General features: G+C 39.2%; 1 protein-coding gene across 1 annotated transcript in view; it reads left to right on the forward strand.

Moving 5' to 3' along the window:
- Positions 1-16,569, forward strand: part of FMN2 (formin 2) — a 272,338-nt gene that overhangs the window by 143,190 nt on the left and 112,579 nt on the right. Inside the window, 1 exon segment of the mRNA XM_036016163.1 lies at positions 160-221. Within this exon segment, the coding sequence (XP_035872056.1) occupies positions 160-221 (62 nt within the window).

Below are 16,569 nucleotides of genomic sequence, written 5' to 3' on the forward strand. Positions count from 1 at the left end.
AATGCATGGAAGTTAGAGGCCCACACCCACTGACCGCTGGCCATGAACCCTGGCTATTGTAGAGATGGTCATTGCTGCTCAGGATAGCCAGACACCTGTTCACAGCTGGCTCGTGCTAATGAACTTATATTCTTTCATCTTCTTTTTTTTTTTTCACAGCTGTTGTGAACTTGGACAATTCTGTGGTTGATCTGGAGACTCTGCAAGCTCTCTATGAGAATGTGAGTAATAGAAGGAATTTTAAGTGTGAGTATATAATACATACGCAATACTTGTCACTGTGCGCATCTAGGCTCGTTGCTTTAAGAAGGAAATTTAATCTGAGTGTACTGAATGTATGTAAGTATAGATTTGTTAGAACGTTTTCTAGGAACTTATTGGACAAGCGTGTGGTTCATAGTTTTAAAGGTTGTGATTCAAAGCATGCTGCATGTGAGTTCATTCACATTCCCTCCTTTTAGCTATAAAATAGGGAATACTTCTGTGGGGGTTCATTTGAGCTGAGTATTGTTCCGTGCACTGATGCGTTTAACCTTCTCATGGAAACTGTAGGTAGGCACCTTTATTTTCTCTGTTTTACACAGAGGAAATCTAGGCATGGAGAGGCTAGAGGACTCGCTCCAGGTCACATAGCTGGCATTGTGCCGTAGTTGGGATTCAGTTCTCTTTGGCTGCCTCTCTCTAGACTCCCATAGTTTATCCCACTGAGTGGCAGGGCACTCTGGCTTCCTTTTTAAGAGTAGGCAGCAATGGTGGAAGGCATCAGAGGAGAATGACCATGGCATGGTGTTGTCCAGGCCTTTGGAAAGGGTGGTCTGTTCAGTGATGTATGAGACAGTTTTACCTGGGACATGGCATTAAATAGCACTGATTCACCCCATAAAGCAATTCTCTCTTCAGTGCTTCTGATGATGTCTGTGAGAGGCTCGGGATGGCCCTGTTTTCACTCTCATAACGTTGGGTTCTTTTTTCATTGTGTTTCTGGTCTCGCCTGTGCTCCCCCTGGCTTTTAAGTTTCTCGTGCTCTTTGGGGGCATGGCCTTAGTTGGTCCTTGACTTTTTCTCAGCCAAGTCAAAGAATCCTGGCCGTGGGAGACACATGGAGACAAGATGCAGACTGTCTTCCCTGAACACTCCGTGGGGACAGTGTATTCAACCTGCGTGTCTACCCTTGGCTCTGGTACTTTTAAATATGTGTATATATGGTTTCCCCTGTGAGATCGACACCTTGTTAAGAGAAAAGATCTCTCATGGTGCATTCTCCTCGTGCACTGCACAGAATCTGTCAATCAACCTTAGAGTTGCTACCCAGTCAGTGAGCACAGGCTGTCAGACTGCATCATTAATGAAGGCTGAGAGGGAACGTTTGAATGGTTTATTATGTAGTTTTTGCTTCATGGTGGGAAACTGGAAAAAATTAAATTGGGTATTCAGTATATTAAGAAGCCAGTGAAATGGTTATTTAAAATGTAATCATTTAGAGATACAAAGAATTCTCATTTCTCTTGAATCTTATACTAACCCTTTCCCAACCAGGAGAGTCGTATGGAAGAAATGAGGAAATAACAGGTAAAATAATGTCTTCAGCAAAGCATAGTGATGTATGATGCTGGTGTATATGTAACTATTTTTCTTGTGCATGTATTATACTGGGGTTGGCAAAAATAGGTTCACAGCTGCAAGGACACAAAACAGTTTATTTTTGTATTATTATTTATTATTGTATTATTTATTTATATTACAAATGGAAGCCTACTTTTGCCTACCCCTGTATAAACATCTACACATGTGCTTATGTATATACATAATATGCATGTGTGTGTGTATTATGTAAAGACATATGAAGGCCTTATTTTAATCTGGTACATTCAGGTGCAGAAATGTATACTGAAACAAATGCAGACATTTAAGGACAACTATAGTTATGATGGAACATTCATTGGCAGTGGTCTAGAGTATTTTATTTGGGAGTTATTAGCCTTTCACAGTAAGTTAGTGTCACAAAGCATAAACTTCTGATTCTGAACAAACTAGACAGCTACCCACAACTTGGGTCTTCCCAGCCTCGTGCTCCTTGAAAATAGAGAAGTGGAGTTGCTGAGTCACGTGGTAGATCTAACTTTTAGCTTTTTAAACTCTCCATGCAGTTTTCCATAGTGGCTGCACCAACAGTACACAGGGGTTCCCTTTTCTCCACATCCTCACTAACACATGTTATTTGTTGACTTTTTGATGATAGCCATATTCAGACTGGTGTAAAATAGACTGCTATACATATATATGGGTATATATTAATCTCATGGTAACCACAAAGCAAAACCGGTGTAAAACACAAAAATAAAGAGAAAGGAACCTAAACACAGAAGAAAACCAGCAAATCAAAAGCGGTCAAGAGAAGAAAACAACCAAAAAATTAAGAAAAGGGCAATAAGAACATACTGATCAATAATAACCTTAAATGTAAACAGACTGGATATTCCAATCAAAAGACATAAGGTAGCAGAATGAATTAAAAAAAAGACCCATTTATACTATCTACAAGAGACTCACTTCACATTGAAAGAAAGACACCACTGAAAGAAAAGGGGTGGAAAAAGATATTCCATGAAAATAGAAGTGAAAAGAAAGCTGGAGTAGCAGTGGTTCTATCAGACAAAATAGACTTTAAAACACAGAATGTAAAAAGTGACAAAGAAGACATTATAGAATGATCAAGAGATCCATCCAAGAAGATGCTATAACAATTGTAAATACGAACATACCCAATATAGGAGCATTTACTTATATAAAGCAAATATTAATGCATATAGATGCAGGTATTTACAGCAGTACAGTAATGGTAGGGGACCACCTCAATGCAAAATCATCCACACAGATAATTAGTAAGGAAATGACAGCCTTAAATGCCACATTACACCAGATCAACTTAATTGATTCATTGCATTCTTGCATTTCATTCCCAAAATGCAAGATACACATTTTTCTCAATTACACTTTGTTTTTGATGTCACATTTTGTATCTTTTTGTTTTGTATATCCCATCTGTTTATTCTATAGTACTTATAGTTAAGATTGCTATTGTTATGTTTTAACCTCCATATAACCTTTTTAAGTGATTGATTCACTGTGTTTATTATATATTTGCCCTTACCAGTGAGCTTCCCCCCCCCCCTGTATTTTATTTCTGGTTATAGCCTTTTCAATTCTTTATAAAGAAGACCCTTTAAAATTTTTGTAAAACCTGTTTAGTGATGGTAAATTCCTTTAGTTTTTGCTTGTTTAAGAAACTCTTCATCCCTCCTTCAATTCCAAATGATAACATTTCCAGATACGGTATTATAGGGTGTAGGCTACTTTCTTTCAGCACTTTAAATGTTTCCTGTCACTCCTTTCTGGCCTATAAAGTTGCTGCTGAGAAATCAGGTGATGGCTTTAAGGGGTTGTCCTTGTATGTGACTTGCTGTTTCCTTCTTGCTGCCTTCAAGATTGTCTCTTTATCCTTAACTTTGGCCATTTTAATTAAAATATGTCTTGGTGTGGGCCCGTTTGGGTTTATTTTGTTTGGAACTCTCTGTGCTTTTGTACCTGGGTGTCTGTTTTCTTATCCAGACTAGGAAAATTTTTAGCTATTTCTTCAAATATGCTTTTTGGCTCATTCTCTCTCTCTACTCTCCTTCTGGAATCTCAACAATGCAAATGTTAAGAGTGCTTGATGTTGTCACAGAGGTCCCTTATACAGCCCTAATTTTTAAAACTTTTTTTTTTGTTGTCCTGACTATGTGATTTTCACTATTCTTACTTTCAGGTAACTAATTTATTCTTCTCTATTAATTGATCCACTGCTGATTTCTTCTAATACATTCTTCATTTTAGTTATCGTAATGTTTACTTTGATTGCTTTTTATTATATTTTCTAACTCTTTTTTGAAGTGGTCTCAGTTGCCCTATTCTACTCTCAAGTTTGTTGAGAATCCTTATGACCATTTCTTTGAATTCTTTATCAGGCATATTGTTTATCTCCATTTCATTAGAGTTTTTCTGCAGAGTTTTTTCTTGTTGTCATTTGGAACATGTTCTTCTGTTTCCCCATTTTATTTGACTGTCTGTGTTTGTTCCTATGATTTAGATGAATTAGCTCTCTCTCCCCATTTAGAAAAAGTGACCTCTGTAGACTGTGTGATGGATGGTTTGGGCAGACCAGTTGTAGTCAGGGTGGGTATGTGCATAGCCTGGGTTGCAGCCCAGCCAGAATGAGTGAGTTTCCTGTGTGCCCTTCTGGTCTGGGTGGGGCTGCTTGACATGCATGTGGTTTTCCTTGTTTCTTAATTGTTGCAGGAGCCCAGGCTGGGCAAGGCTGTGCTGAGTGCACATGTTAATAGCTCCCTCCTAGTTCTGTACTTTCTCAGCCTTGGGGTAGCCCTATGAATTTTAGATTTCTTTTTTTATTTTATAAAAACAAAAACAAAAACAAAAACAAACCCAGTGTGATTTTGGTAGAGATGGCAGTGAACCTGCGGATTGTTTTGGGTAGTATCAACATCCCAACAACATTAAATCTTTTCATTCATATACACAAAATGTCCTTCTATTTCTTTGTGTCATCTTTAATTTTGTGTCAATATTTTACAGTTTTTAGTATACAAGTCTTTCACTTCCTTAATTAAGCTTATGCCTAAGTATTTTTTATGTTATTGTAAATGGGATTGCCCTCAAACTTCACTGGATTAATTTATTAGTTTTAGCAGGTTTTTGTATGGTTGTTAGGGTTTTCTATGTGTAAAATCATATTATGATAAAGCAGATACAATTTTACTTTTTCTCTTTCTGACTTGTGTCCCTTCTCTCCCCTCTCCTTCCCTTTCTTCCTAATTATACATCTAATACTGTATTGAACAGAAGTGTTAAGAGTGGGCATCATTACCTTGTTCCTGATCTTAGTGTAAAAGCTTTCAGTGCTTCACCATTGAGTATATTTGCTGTGTACCTGTCATATATGGCCTTTGTTATGTTGACTAACATCCCTCTGTTGCTAGTTTATTGAGAGTTTTTATAATGAAGGGACATTGAATTTTATCAAATGCTTGTGATGACACACAATTTTATCCTTCATTTTGTTATTGAGATGCATCACATTAATTGATTTTTATATATTGATCTATCCTTGCACCCCAGATTTAAATCTGTTTGAATTCAGTTTGCTAGTATTTTGTTGAGGATTTTTACATCTAATGCTTATCAGGGATATTGGCCTGTAGGTTTCTTTACTTGTAGTATCTTTGTCTGGCTTTGGTATTAGGGTAATGCTGGCCTCATGAAATGTGTTTGGAAGTATTTCTTCCTCTTCAGGTTTTTGGAAGAATTTGAGAAGGATTGGCATTAATTCTGTTTTAAATGTTTGGGAGAATTTTCCAGTAAAGCCATCTGGTCATGGGCTTTTATTTGTTGGGAGGTTTTTGATTACTCATTTATTCTTCTTAGTCATTACAGGAGTGTTCAGATTTTCTTTTTCTTTTTGATTTAGTCTTAGTAGGTTACATGTTCCTAAGAATTTATCCTTTTTAAATAAGTTATGCATTTTGTTGGCTTATAATTTTTTATGGTTGTCTCTTTTGATCTGTTTTATTTTGTGGCATTAGTTGTTACAACTCTTTCATTTCTGATTGTATTTATTTGTACATTTTTTCTTCATTATTCTAAGGGTTGTCAATTTTATCTTTAAAAAAACAACTCTTAGTTTTATTGATTTTTTCCTTTTGTTTTTCTATTCTATTTCATTTATTTCTGTTCTAATTTTTGTTAGTATACTTCTGTTTGCTAAGTTCAGTTGTTTCCTAAAGATGTTTCCTAACTTCTGATTTCTTCTTTGACCCATTGGTTATTCAAAAGTGTGTTGCCTAATTCCCACCTCTTTGTGAAATGTTCAGTTTACCTTTAGCTATTGATTTCTAGTTTCATGTAATTTCATTAGCAGAGATACTTGGTAAGATTTTAGTTTTTTTCAATTTGTAAAAACTTATTTTGTGAACCCTAACATGTGATCTATCCTGGAGAATAGTTTGCATGTGCTTGAGATGAATGTTTACTTTATTATTGTTGGGTTAAAGATTCTGTATTTGTCTGTCTGGTCCATTTGATTTACAGCGTTAATCATGTCCATGGTTTCTTTGTTGATTTTATGTCTTCTTGTTTGATTTATTATTGAAAATGAGATGTTGAAGTCTCCTACTGTTATACTCATGTGCTGCACACTGGTGTTTTGGTCAACACCCGAGCTCATATTACAGAGGTCCCGTGAGATTCTAATGGAGCTGAAAAATTTCTGTCACTAGTGATGTCATAACTTTGTAGCACAGCACATCACCCCGTGTTCGTGGTGATGCTCATGTAAATAAACCTATTGGGCTGCAAGTTGTACAGTCCAGTGCACTTGATAATGATAATAAATGTCTGTGTTAACGGTTTGTGTATTTACTATATTTCCATTGTTCTCATAGAGTGTACTCTTTCTAACTTAAAAAAGATTGCTGTAGAACAGCACATTGTGTTATCCCAACAGCAGCCTCAAGCATCTTGGGTTCACCGTGTCTCTTGGTTGCATTGTTTTTCTTGTGCTGGACTTAGTAACATGCTGTGCAGGCTTTTGTAGCCCAGGAGCAACAGGCTGGACCACGCAGTCTAGGTGTGCGGTAGGCTGTACCACCTAGGTTTGTGTAAGGGCACTCGGCAATTACACAACGAGAAAATCACCTACTGATGTGTTTCTCAGAACATACCCCTACCATTTTGTTGGCACATGACAGTATTGCATTTCTGTCTTTCTTTCCTTGCAGAGCTATCAATGTTTGCTTTATGTGTTTAGGTGCTCTGATATTGGGTGCACATGTTATATCTCACTAACTGACCCACTTTTATCATTATCTGATGACCTTCTTTGTCTCTTACTGATAGATTTGGACTTAAAGTCTGTTGCGTCTGATACAAGTGTAACGGCCTCTGCACACTGGGTTACTGTTTGCAGGGAACTGAATGCCTTTTTGCATTCACTTACTTTTAGTCCATGTGTATCGTTACATCTAAAGGCGAATCTCTTGTACACAGTATACGGGTAATTTTTTTTTAAGGCCATTTAGGTACTCTGTGCCTTTGGATTGGTGAGCTTGTCATTTACTTAAAGTAATTTTAGGCAGGAAAGTATTTATTGCCATTTGTAAAACTCTTTTCAGTTTTTCTTATAGTTTTTTCTTTTTCTCTCTGTCTCTTCTTATGTTTCATTGTTTCTTAGGGGTTTGTGGAAGGTATTCACATACTATAATTCTTTTCTCATTTTCTTTTGTGTATCATTAATTATTATATTTTATATTTCTAATGCTTTGACTTTTATGCTAGAATTAAAAGTGATTTTCCTACCACTGTTTCAGTGCTGCAATATTCTCTATTTGCCTAAGTATTCGTCTTTATCAATGAGTTTTATACTTTCTTATGTAGTATGTTGTTGTTGGGTGTCTTTTCATTGGAAGTTGAAATGCCTTTAGTATTTCTGTGAGACATTTCAAGTGATAAGAAACTCACTGTTTCTTATCTGAAACTGTTGTCTCTCGAGAAAAGTTTCTATTGCTCCTTTATTTTTGAAGGTCAGTTTTGTTGAGTATAGTTTTTGCTCTTACAGTTAAAACTGTTCAAGTTAAAAGTAAAGCTCTCAGAGTGATCATATATGCTTAATTAAATGGTAATTATCAGGTCGGGTGGTGTTTTCAACTGAATTCTTTCTTCATTAAATTATTAGTGTAGTGACCGCAATAGTATAATATAGTTCGGAGAATGTTACCATTGGTGCAGTTCAAATAAACTCAGACTTTCAGAAAGATATGTGTTATATAATGCCAAGGAAAGTATCTATGATATACTTATACCTTAATATTGTTACTGTTTTACTTTTTACACAATTATTGAATATATAGCTCTTTTATGTGTATTTTCCCACTTATAGTTTTTAGCATAAGAATTATTACATGAAAATGTCATCCAAGTATTTTAGGGCACTTAGTCTAATAATTGTATATGAACCATTGCTATAATAATTCATTACAATTTAAAGTCCTTACACAGCATTTTCTAGCACAGACACATTTACATATTTTTAAGCTCTTCTGTGCTATACAAGAAAAAAATCAATTTGAGGAAAATGGTGATGGCCCAATGTGATGATAGAATTTTTTAATATTACTTAAAAGATGGCATTTTCAGGACGAAGTGCAGGAAATGAGGACACCTGCATGTGGACACCTCACCGACGACATTCTGCCTGGGGTGCAGGCAGGCCTGAGGTATCTGAGGGACAGCAGGAGGGCCCGGAGGAAGCGGTGCCAGGGAGGGGCATGTACTCGGACACGTAGGGAAGGGACCAGCCCTGCTGGAGCCTTCAAGCATCTGTATGATTTTGACCAACTCTGAGTAAAATGGGAAGTTAACATGGGGCTTAGATCAGAAGGTTCATGTTTTAGAAGGAACGCTGTGACTACTGAAGACTAGAGCATGGACAGGCAAGGTGGAAGGAACGTCAGAGACTGCTAGGAGTGAGAAGTGACAATGGCTTGGGCCATTGTGGAAGCAGTGGAGCTGGAGAGAAGGTTTGGGAAATAGTCTGAACAATAGGTCCATAGAATTTGCAAGTAGTTTGCATATGCACTGTGAGAAAACAACTGAGGGCGATCCCAAGGACTTTGGCCAGAGCGATGGGAACAGCAGGGCGCCATGAACTGGTATGTGGAAGTGATGGGAAAAATCTTCCTTGGTCAAGCTCAGTTCCAGTTATCCACTCATCCAATCAATATGTGGAGGTAGGAGCTTTGACCAGAAAGTGGGACGTGGGTCTCCGAGTGTTATTAGGAGGCTCTGGTCTATCAATCTGGTTCCAATCGAGGTACAGGAACTACAGAATAATGTAAACAAGGACACAAGGATATAATGAGTGACTTCTCTGTGATGGGAGCATGCAAGGATGTGAAGATAACTGACTGGTACCCTAAGGCTGAGGGAGACTCATCGAGGAAAGATAAACTTGGGAGGGGGCTCCTAAGGGAAAGAGTCCCTGAGGCCGGCCACTGTGCAGCTCTTCCTGGAGAAGGTGTAGCTACAGGCCCCTGGCTTGCCGGGGCCACAGCCTGTCCCCAGTCCTTTGGCATCTGCAAACAAACTTCCGGGCAGCAGGTGTGCCGCTGCTGGCTTGCAGGGGTCACGGCGCTGCATGGAGCATGGAGCCCACCACATAGAGTGACCATGTGGACAGGGACCAGAAAACAAGCCACAGGGTACAGGTGAGCAATGGCTGGTACAGGTGTACAGCGCACAGTGTCCGTATAAGGAATGTGGGAGTCACTGGGCCTAGGCTAGGACTTCAAGGCTGCCGTGAGGTTCTGCATATTCTAGGGGTACTGCTGTGGCTGTGACAGAGGACCCCCAGATGTCCTCACGCAGCCACACTTCTGAGTCACCGTGTAGCAGGAGGAAGAAGCAGCATATAATTGCACACCACAAGCAGGGAGCAGAGCCCCCTTGCTCCTTCAGTGTCCCTCCAGCACCTCCTCCTGGCAGAGCCTTGCATTGCGTTCACTATAAAGGAAGAAATTCAAGAGCCCGTCCATTACCTACCTGGTAGAGGTTCAATGGGGCACATTGGGCGCCGGGAGTCGGTAACTAGCTCAAGCCGCAGGGAAGAGAGAGGACTGGGGAAGTTTGCCTTTATCTGGCATGGAATTCCCAGGTAATTTATCACCCCATATCGTGTGAGTGTGGCCCCTGTGAAGGCACCTCCAGAAGGAAAAAAGTGACATGTACATGCTTGGACTTGGCTTGAGTTCTCCTTGGAAAGGTTTCAAACTTGATTGTGTTGGCATAACTATAGTTACTCACTTCAGGTCTGAAACAGTGTTTGAAAGGTATAGGACTGGAATCTTAATTCTGCCTCCCTCGTTTAATAATAGTATTTGAGGGAACATTTAAGTTGTTCTATCTAGAAAATTTTGTCTAGAAAAAAGAAAGTGGAGTGTCATGTTTAAACTCAGTTCTTTGTTATGAGGTATACGAGGAATAATCTATTTAGCATTCCACTACTTCTCCTGGAGGATGAAACAACGTAACTAACCTGAAACCTTTCCCATAAATGCATGCTTTCTTTTTTGGCCATATGCTTAAATATCATTGGGCTGTTTTAAAGTAGTTGTATTTGATCTCTGCGAAACAGATGGAAGTATTTGTTATACAAACCTTATTTAGAATATAATCTTTTTTTTTCTCTCCTAATTGCATCTGTTTGGCAGGGAGCTTTCTCTTCTAGATGTGAATGAATTTTGGGCAGTCTCCAAATCTAAACACACCCTAATTTCAAAAAGCACAATCCTGAGGGCCCGATTCCTGTTTACTGAGGAATCAAACCCTAGGGAAACTACATAGTTACTAAATACAGTACAAACTTCTACGTTTTCAAAACCCTAAGTTTTCATAAACGTTATAGTTTATTCAGGGTTGTTGACTACTATTGAGTTCAGATAGTGGAGGCTCTTTATAAGTAGTATATAACATATACAATAGTTAGTTAAATATATCTTTTGCTTCTGATTTTTAATATACATATACTCTCTATATATGGCACAGTGAGTTTGTAAGTGGGTGGGAAGTGATGGGCTGGGGAATGGGGGAGTAGTTGAGATCAATTCCTTTTTTTTTTAGTGTGTTGAATGATTAACATCAAATCAAAAATATGTCTTTAAAAATGTCCATGTATAACAAGTAGTTGAGTTGTGTTTTTCAGATAATAGTCCAATTCTTCCTTTATTTTATATTTAAGAACAAACAAAAATATCTTAAATATTAAAATAAAACTAAACCCTGGAAGTGAATCCTATTAGAAGTTCAGTTGAAGAAAAAAAAATTTTTAAAGGATTGGAAGGGAAAAAAAATCCACACCCCTTTGGAATGAAACAGCTCTAATCCAGTTAGAAGGAGGAAAAAAAAAAACAGGTAGGGTTGAAAGAATGAGAGGTTTAAATTTACACCTCCCAGGATTAGATTTCACAGGCATCCTTTATGGTTTTAGTAACCTTTACTTAGGATGCAGTTGAGGTACCATAAGCCTTAATCCGGGAGAAGGATAGGATGCATGTCACACGATAGCACCCTCACAAGTGCACACCGTATTACATTAAGGACAATGAACACAATTAACCATCTGTGTCCCCGTAACTTCCTAGAGGTATTTCACTGATTCATATTTTAAGCAGCATGTAGTGATTAGCCTCCTCGAGCAAATGTGAACGGAGTATTGACTTTTTTTCCAGGTAGCTGTTCTAAAAGGATCATACTCCCCTGTCTCATTGTTCTATTGAGCTGGTTCGTGGAATCCCTGCGAATAAGCTTATTTGCAACTCTAAATGTGCTTAAGGTGAATTTCAGAATTAAAAATGAAAAGCTTTAGATCTTGAATCACTTACAGATTGACTCCGTAGCCTTAATAAAAACCAGGAATTACATTTCTTTCTTGTACATCGAGGATGTGATGCCGCCTGCCAAGTCGCAGAATCACTGGCTGATTCTCACAGCTCTGCTCCTTTTAGATAAAGCAGCTAGCTATCTGTAGTGCATTCCTGGAAAATGCAAGTTAAAAGGATTAACACTGCTGCACTGGACATAGGAGGAAATAAATACCACATGATGGCTCGTGTACATTTTTCATCTTGTTTTAATATGAGATTGTAATTTGGTGATATTCAAAAGGTTGACTTATTGGAGAACCGTTAACGTTTCTATGTTCACCATTGGCTTGTGCAGTTGATGGCTGTTTGCTCCACGCAGGTAGGTTCTCGGAGCACTCGTTTTTCACATGTGTTTTTCGTTTTGCATGGTCTGGCTGTGCGAAACTACGGACTCTCCGCTGCACCGTCTTGCAGCAAGCTCCCAGCCGCGTGCCCTCCAGCCACCTGGCCTCTCTGCTTCTCAGAATCTCCCAGATCCCACCCCTGGAACAGGAGCACTGACAAAAGCTGTTCATTCAGAGAGGAAATTTCTACTTACCGTCTCCTCCTCCTGAACATCACTGACCCTCTGGTTCTCATTCCCTCCTTCCTTAGGAATTCTTCTCTGTCCTGGATTCTCCTGTTACAGACCCTTAAACACCTTACCTTCAGAGCACTCAGCCGAGATGGTCCATGCATACGCACTGTTCTTTATTCTCCTCCTTTCCAATATCACAAAAGTTCTTTTTTTCCTCAGTGTTATATTGCCTTGGGACGTAGTAAGCAGCACAAAAATTATTGACCAAATGAATGCAAACAGTTATTTATGGTATATAACACTAGCCTGGACAAGTTCTCTTGAGCAGAATACCTTTTAAAATATCAACATTTTGATCATTATTTTTTTATTTATTGGGGTGACATTGGTTAATAAAATTATATAGGTTTCAGGTGTACAGTTCTATAATCCATCACCACCCCAAGTCAAATCTCCTCCCATCACCATCACTTTAATGATGGCATATGCTTTGAGGACAAAAGAGTAACTGTGATCAGATGTTCCACAAAGTTAAATCTGAGGACTAGTTTTGACTTTTACACTTGAACCAAGGACTCTGGCTCTCTTATCATCGCATCAGAAAGCTGAGTGGCTGACTGTATATTGGGGTAACAGAATCTGTTACCCCACGCTAAGTTATTGAGCAGCTTTCCCCAGCGTTTACCTATTTGCACATCAAGATTACTGTCTTCCGTATCGGTGAGGGAAGGAGGCTTACAGGGAGATTGGGTTGAAAACTCTACAGCACCTCTCCCTGCTCCTGATCCCCTTCCCCCAGCCAAATGTTCATCTTGTTTTAAATTGCTAGATCCCATACGGAAATGAACCCCTGAAATTTACTATGTCATGTAATATTGCAACATTTACTTTTTAGGTTCTTTAGGCTACCACTGTTACCAGCTAACCTTTCCTTTTGGAATTTCCTCACTAAGTGAGCTGTCTACAGAAGGATGAGTCATCCTGGATGTGTGCCCGTCAGACCAGGCCATTAATTTTCAGTCCTGTGCATCCAGTGCTTCCTTATTCTAACAGATATTCATAAGGTTTTCTTTACCATCCTGAAAAGAAATTGATGGGTAATTCAATCTACATATATAACTGAAATCATATAATGTCTGCAGTATAATATAAAGTAGAAATCACAAAGTAATATATAATATCATATTATCCATTTAGTTATGTAAATGCTTAGAAATGATTGAGCCAGAAGATATAACGAAGTAGACAGGTATTTGTCCTTTTATTATAATCACCTTGAAATGCACTACAGTAGCTGAAAGTGGCTTAATAGAATTTTCCAAAATGGCAAACACTTGGTAGAGTTGAAACATGTTTTTTGAAAGATATGTCTGATGACTCCATTTCTAAAAATCCCATGTGCATCAAGGTATAGTATTTAATATTTAACTAAATGTTTAAAATAATGTATAAAATTATAGTCTATATTAATACCCTGCGAAATACTTCATGCTGATGTTTTCTTTTCCAACTTATGTTTTCGTACATAGTACACATTTAGGTGACGTGCTGGTTCCCACCCCCTGCTCCCAGGAGGAGAAAATACTTCTGTTGGGCAGCTAACAGATGCATAAGTATTTAATTATTGTATGAGAATTCAAGTGCTAACTTTTAACTGAACAATAATCGAACACAAAATCTAAGGGACTTTAAGTCCCATCCCCTAAAAAGACCATAAAGCTGAGGTGTTTGGGGGAGAGGAGGTGTGGCATCCATCTGTAGCTGGCAGGGGGAGCACAAATGGTCACGGACTGTGTAACCTGCAGGTTGTCACCACTGATCAACACCAAAAGGAGTCCCCACTTTGGGGTGCATGAGGGAGGAGAGACTTTATTCAGTACAAATAGCTCAGTTGTGGAAGAGCTCAGCTGTGGAACAGCCTAACTGTGACATAGCATGGCTGGGAGACAGCTCCATAGTGAGCGCGATTATGAAGCAGCACGGCTGTGGAAGAGCGCAGGCCAGGTGGCTCAGGTGAGGCCGTTTCGGTGTCACAGCCCAGCTTTGGTGAGGCAGCTCTGTGCTGCTCCGGTGTTCCAGCTCAGGCTGGGGAAGTGCCATCTCCCAGGGAAACTGAAGGTGTGCTCCAGTGAAACGGGTGAAACTGGGAATAAATAGGGAAGAGTTCTTGTCTCCAGTTCTTGATTGGTCTGTTTTCATGCAAATGAGGTCTCCAAGTCCTCTGGTTTGATTGATCCAGAAAAACACTGTTCCTATGGGTCACAATGGAGCCACTCTGATTGGTCAGTGCAAATGCAAATGAGGATATAGTTGCACGACTCCAGTAGGACAGGGTTAGTCTTAGTCCTGTCAGCTGATAAAAGATCCTAGGAACTCGCTTACAAGGGTTGACTCAGATGGGGCAGGGGGCACATTACTGCTTTGCCCTGAAGCACAGAGACCCTGCGAGGCCCCTGCTTAGCAATGATGACTAGATGCTGTTTATAAACTTGAGCCCAGTTAGCCTCCAGGAGCCTTTCTTAACAGGCCCATTCATTCTCAGGGTCCGCACATGGAGCGGTGCCTGTGCCAGATTTCACACTTCCCTGAGAAATTCTGGTCCAACTACTGACCTACTAAAAATGATAGGCCTGTCTTTAATACGCATTGACCTGAACCTAAGAGATATCCAAGTTTTCTACTGTTTGGAAAGGGAGGAGGGGAGAAAGGTAAAGATCTGCTACTATTGCTGTCCTCAAATTATTTATAAAGTAGGTGGAGAATAAAATCTTTTTTTTTAAAGATTTTATTTATTTTTAGATTGGGAAGGAAGAGAGAGAGAGAGAGAGAGAAACATCAATGTGCGGTTGCTGGGGGTTATGTCCTGCAACCCAGGCATGTACCCTGGCTGGGAATCGAACCTGGGGCACTTTGGTTCCCAGCCCGCGCTCCATCCACTGAGCTACGCCAGCCAGGGCTAGAATAAAATCTTAATACATGAAATTGTTTTTGGAATGACTTTTATGTGGGCTTAACTCTAGCCTTGATCCCTGCTGCTGTTTTTTTCTTGTATTTTAGTTCTAAATGTAAACTTTGTTTGATAATGAAAACACTTGTTCGCTTCTCCCTTCAATGTAGTTTCTTTGAGTCCTTGAGGGGGTCTCCCCTCAAAAGAACATGAATTGCACATCCTTGTGTGTGGTGTGAAATTGTGAATTAGCACCCAGTCTGTCCTTACGAGCCATTTGTTACATTAATTCTTCTGTGACCTGCCTCTTATTTCATTAACACGCCATTTAGCCTGGTAGAGTACAGCGAGTATTTCTTGCCCATTTTCTCTTTAATAACTAACTAACTACTCAGCTCTCCTGGGAGGACAGTGTCTTCTGACGCATGCGTACTAAACATGTCCCAGTAATTTTCCATGATGGCAGGCAAGCCCTAGAGAGATGGTGCAGTTGGCTAGCAACCGTGATAAATTATTCCATCCTGACGCCATAAATGTTCACTCTACCTCCTTGAAATGCCTGTATTCTGCTGATGCTAGAGGGATGGACTTATGCCTAGGAATATTATAGTTCATGTAGAAGGCTTTCAGGTTCGGCCTGTGTGTGGTCATATCACCTAGAGATTTTTCAGTCGTGCTAAATATTGATTGTTGTTATAAGTACATGCTAAGAGCCTTGGTTTTTCCTAAAGGTGGGTCGGGACTTGAAATTATGCATGAAGAGTAAATAGCATTTGATGTGTTTGGCATATTAGCTTGAGAGGGTTGTCACCTTCCCTCCTTGATGCCCATGATTGCAACAACTAAAATTTAATGTGCAATGAAACAATTAAAGGAATAGTCAATTCTTTTAAGGATGTAAAACTCCTATCAAACATATTTAGGAAGTTGAATGATTCCAGATGGTATCTCATGTGTATTTGGCTCTGATTTTTTTTTGTTGTTTATTTGCATGTTTGCCAATATATGGTTAAGTACTCAAGATTTTAGGTCCCCAAAGAGCCGTTCAGCCCTTCGACATACAACTTCAGTTTGCTATGTGTGTGCGGCCGCTATTTTGCAAATCCCCCTCAGCCCTTTGCATTTAAAGATAGCTCGGTTTATTGTACCTGGCAAAGAACAATCTGGGGGCTACGAGATGTGAATGTGTGCGCCCTAAAAAGTGGATTTCTTGAACAGCTAGTTTTCAAGATTAGAGGAAGTATGTGTTCACAAATAGTTTATAGACCACCCATAAACTCTTGGATGTGTCATGTTCAGGAGAATCTTTTAAATTGTTTTTCACAAAATGCAAAAGCATTTCCCCTTAAAATAGCTAAGAAATTCCCAACATAGTCAACGCTGTTTCATCCATAATGTTCCATACATACAGATTTTTCCCCCAATCAAATGATGGCTGTCAAGTATGTAAGTAAATAATTGCACGTGATTAGTGCTAGGATAGAGTTCCGCGGAAAAAGCAGGATAGCTGCTGAAGACCCAACAGGTCTTGGGGGAGCTGGGATAATCTCCATAGTTAGGCGATACTTAGAGTTGTT

This window comes from Phyllostomus discolor, chromosome 15 (assembly GCF_004126475.2).
Source record: "Phyllostomus discolor isolate MPI-MPIP mPhyDis1 chromosome 15, mPhyDis1.pri.v3, whole genome shotgun sequence".
NCBI lineage: Eukaryota > Metazoa > Chordata > Mammalia > Chiroptera > Phyllostomidae > Phyllostomus > Phyllostomus discolor.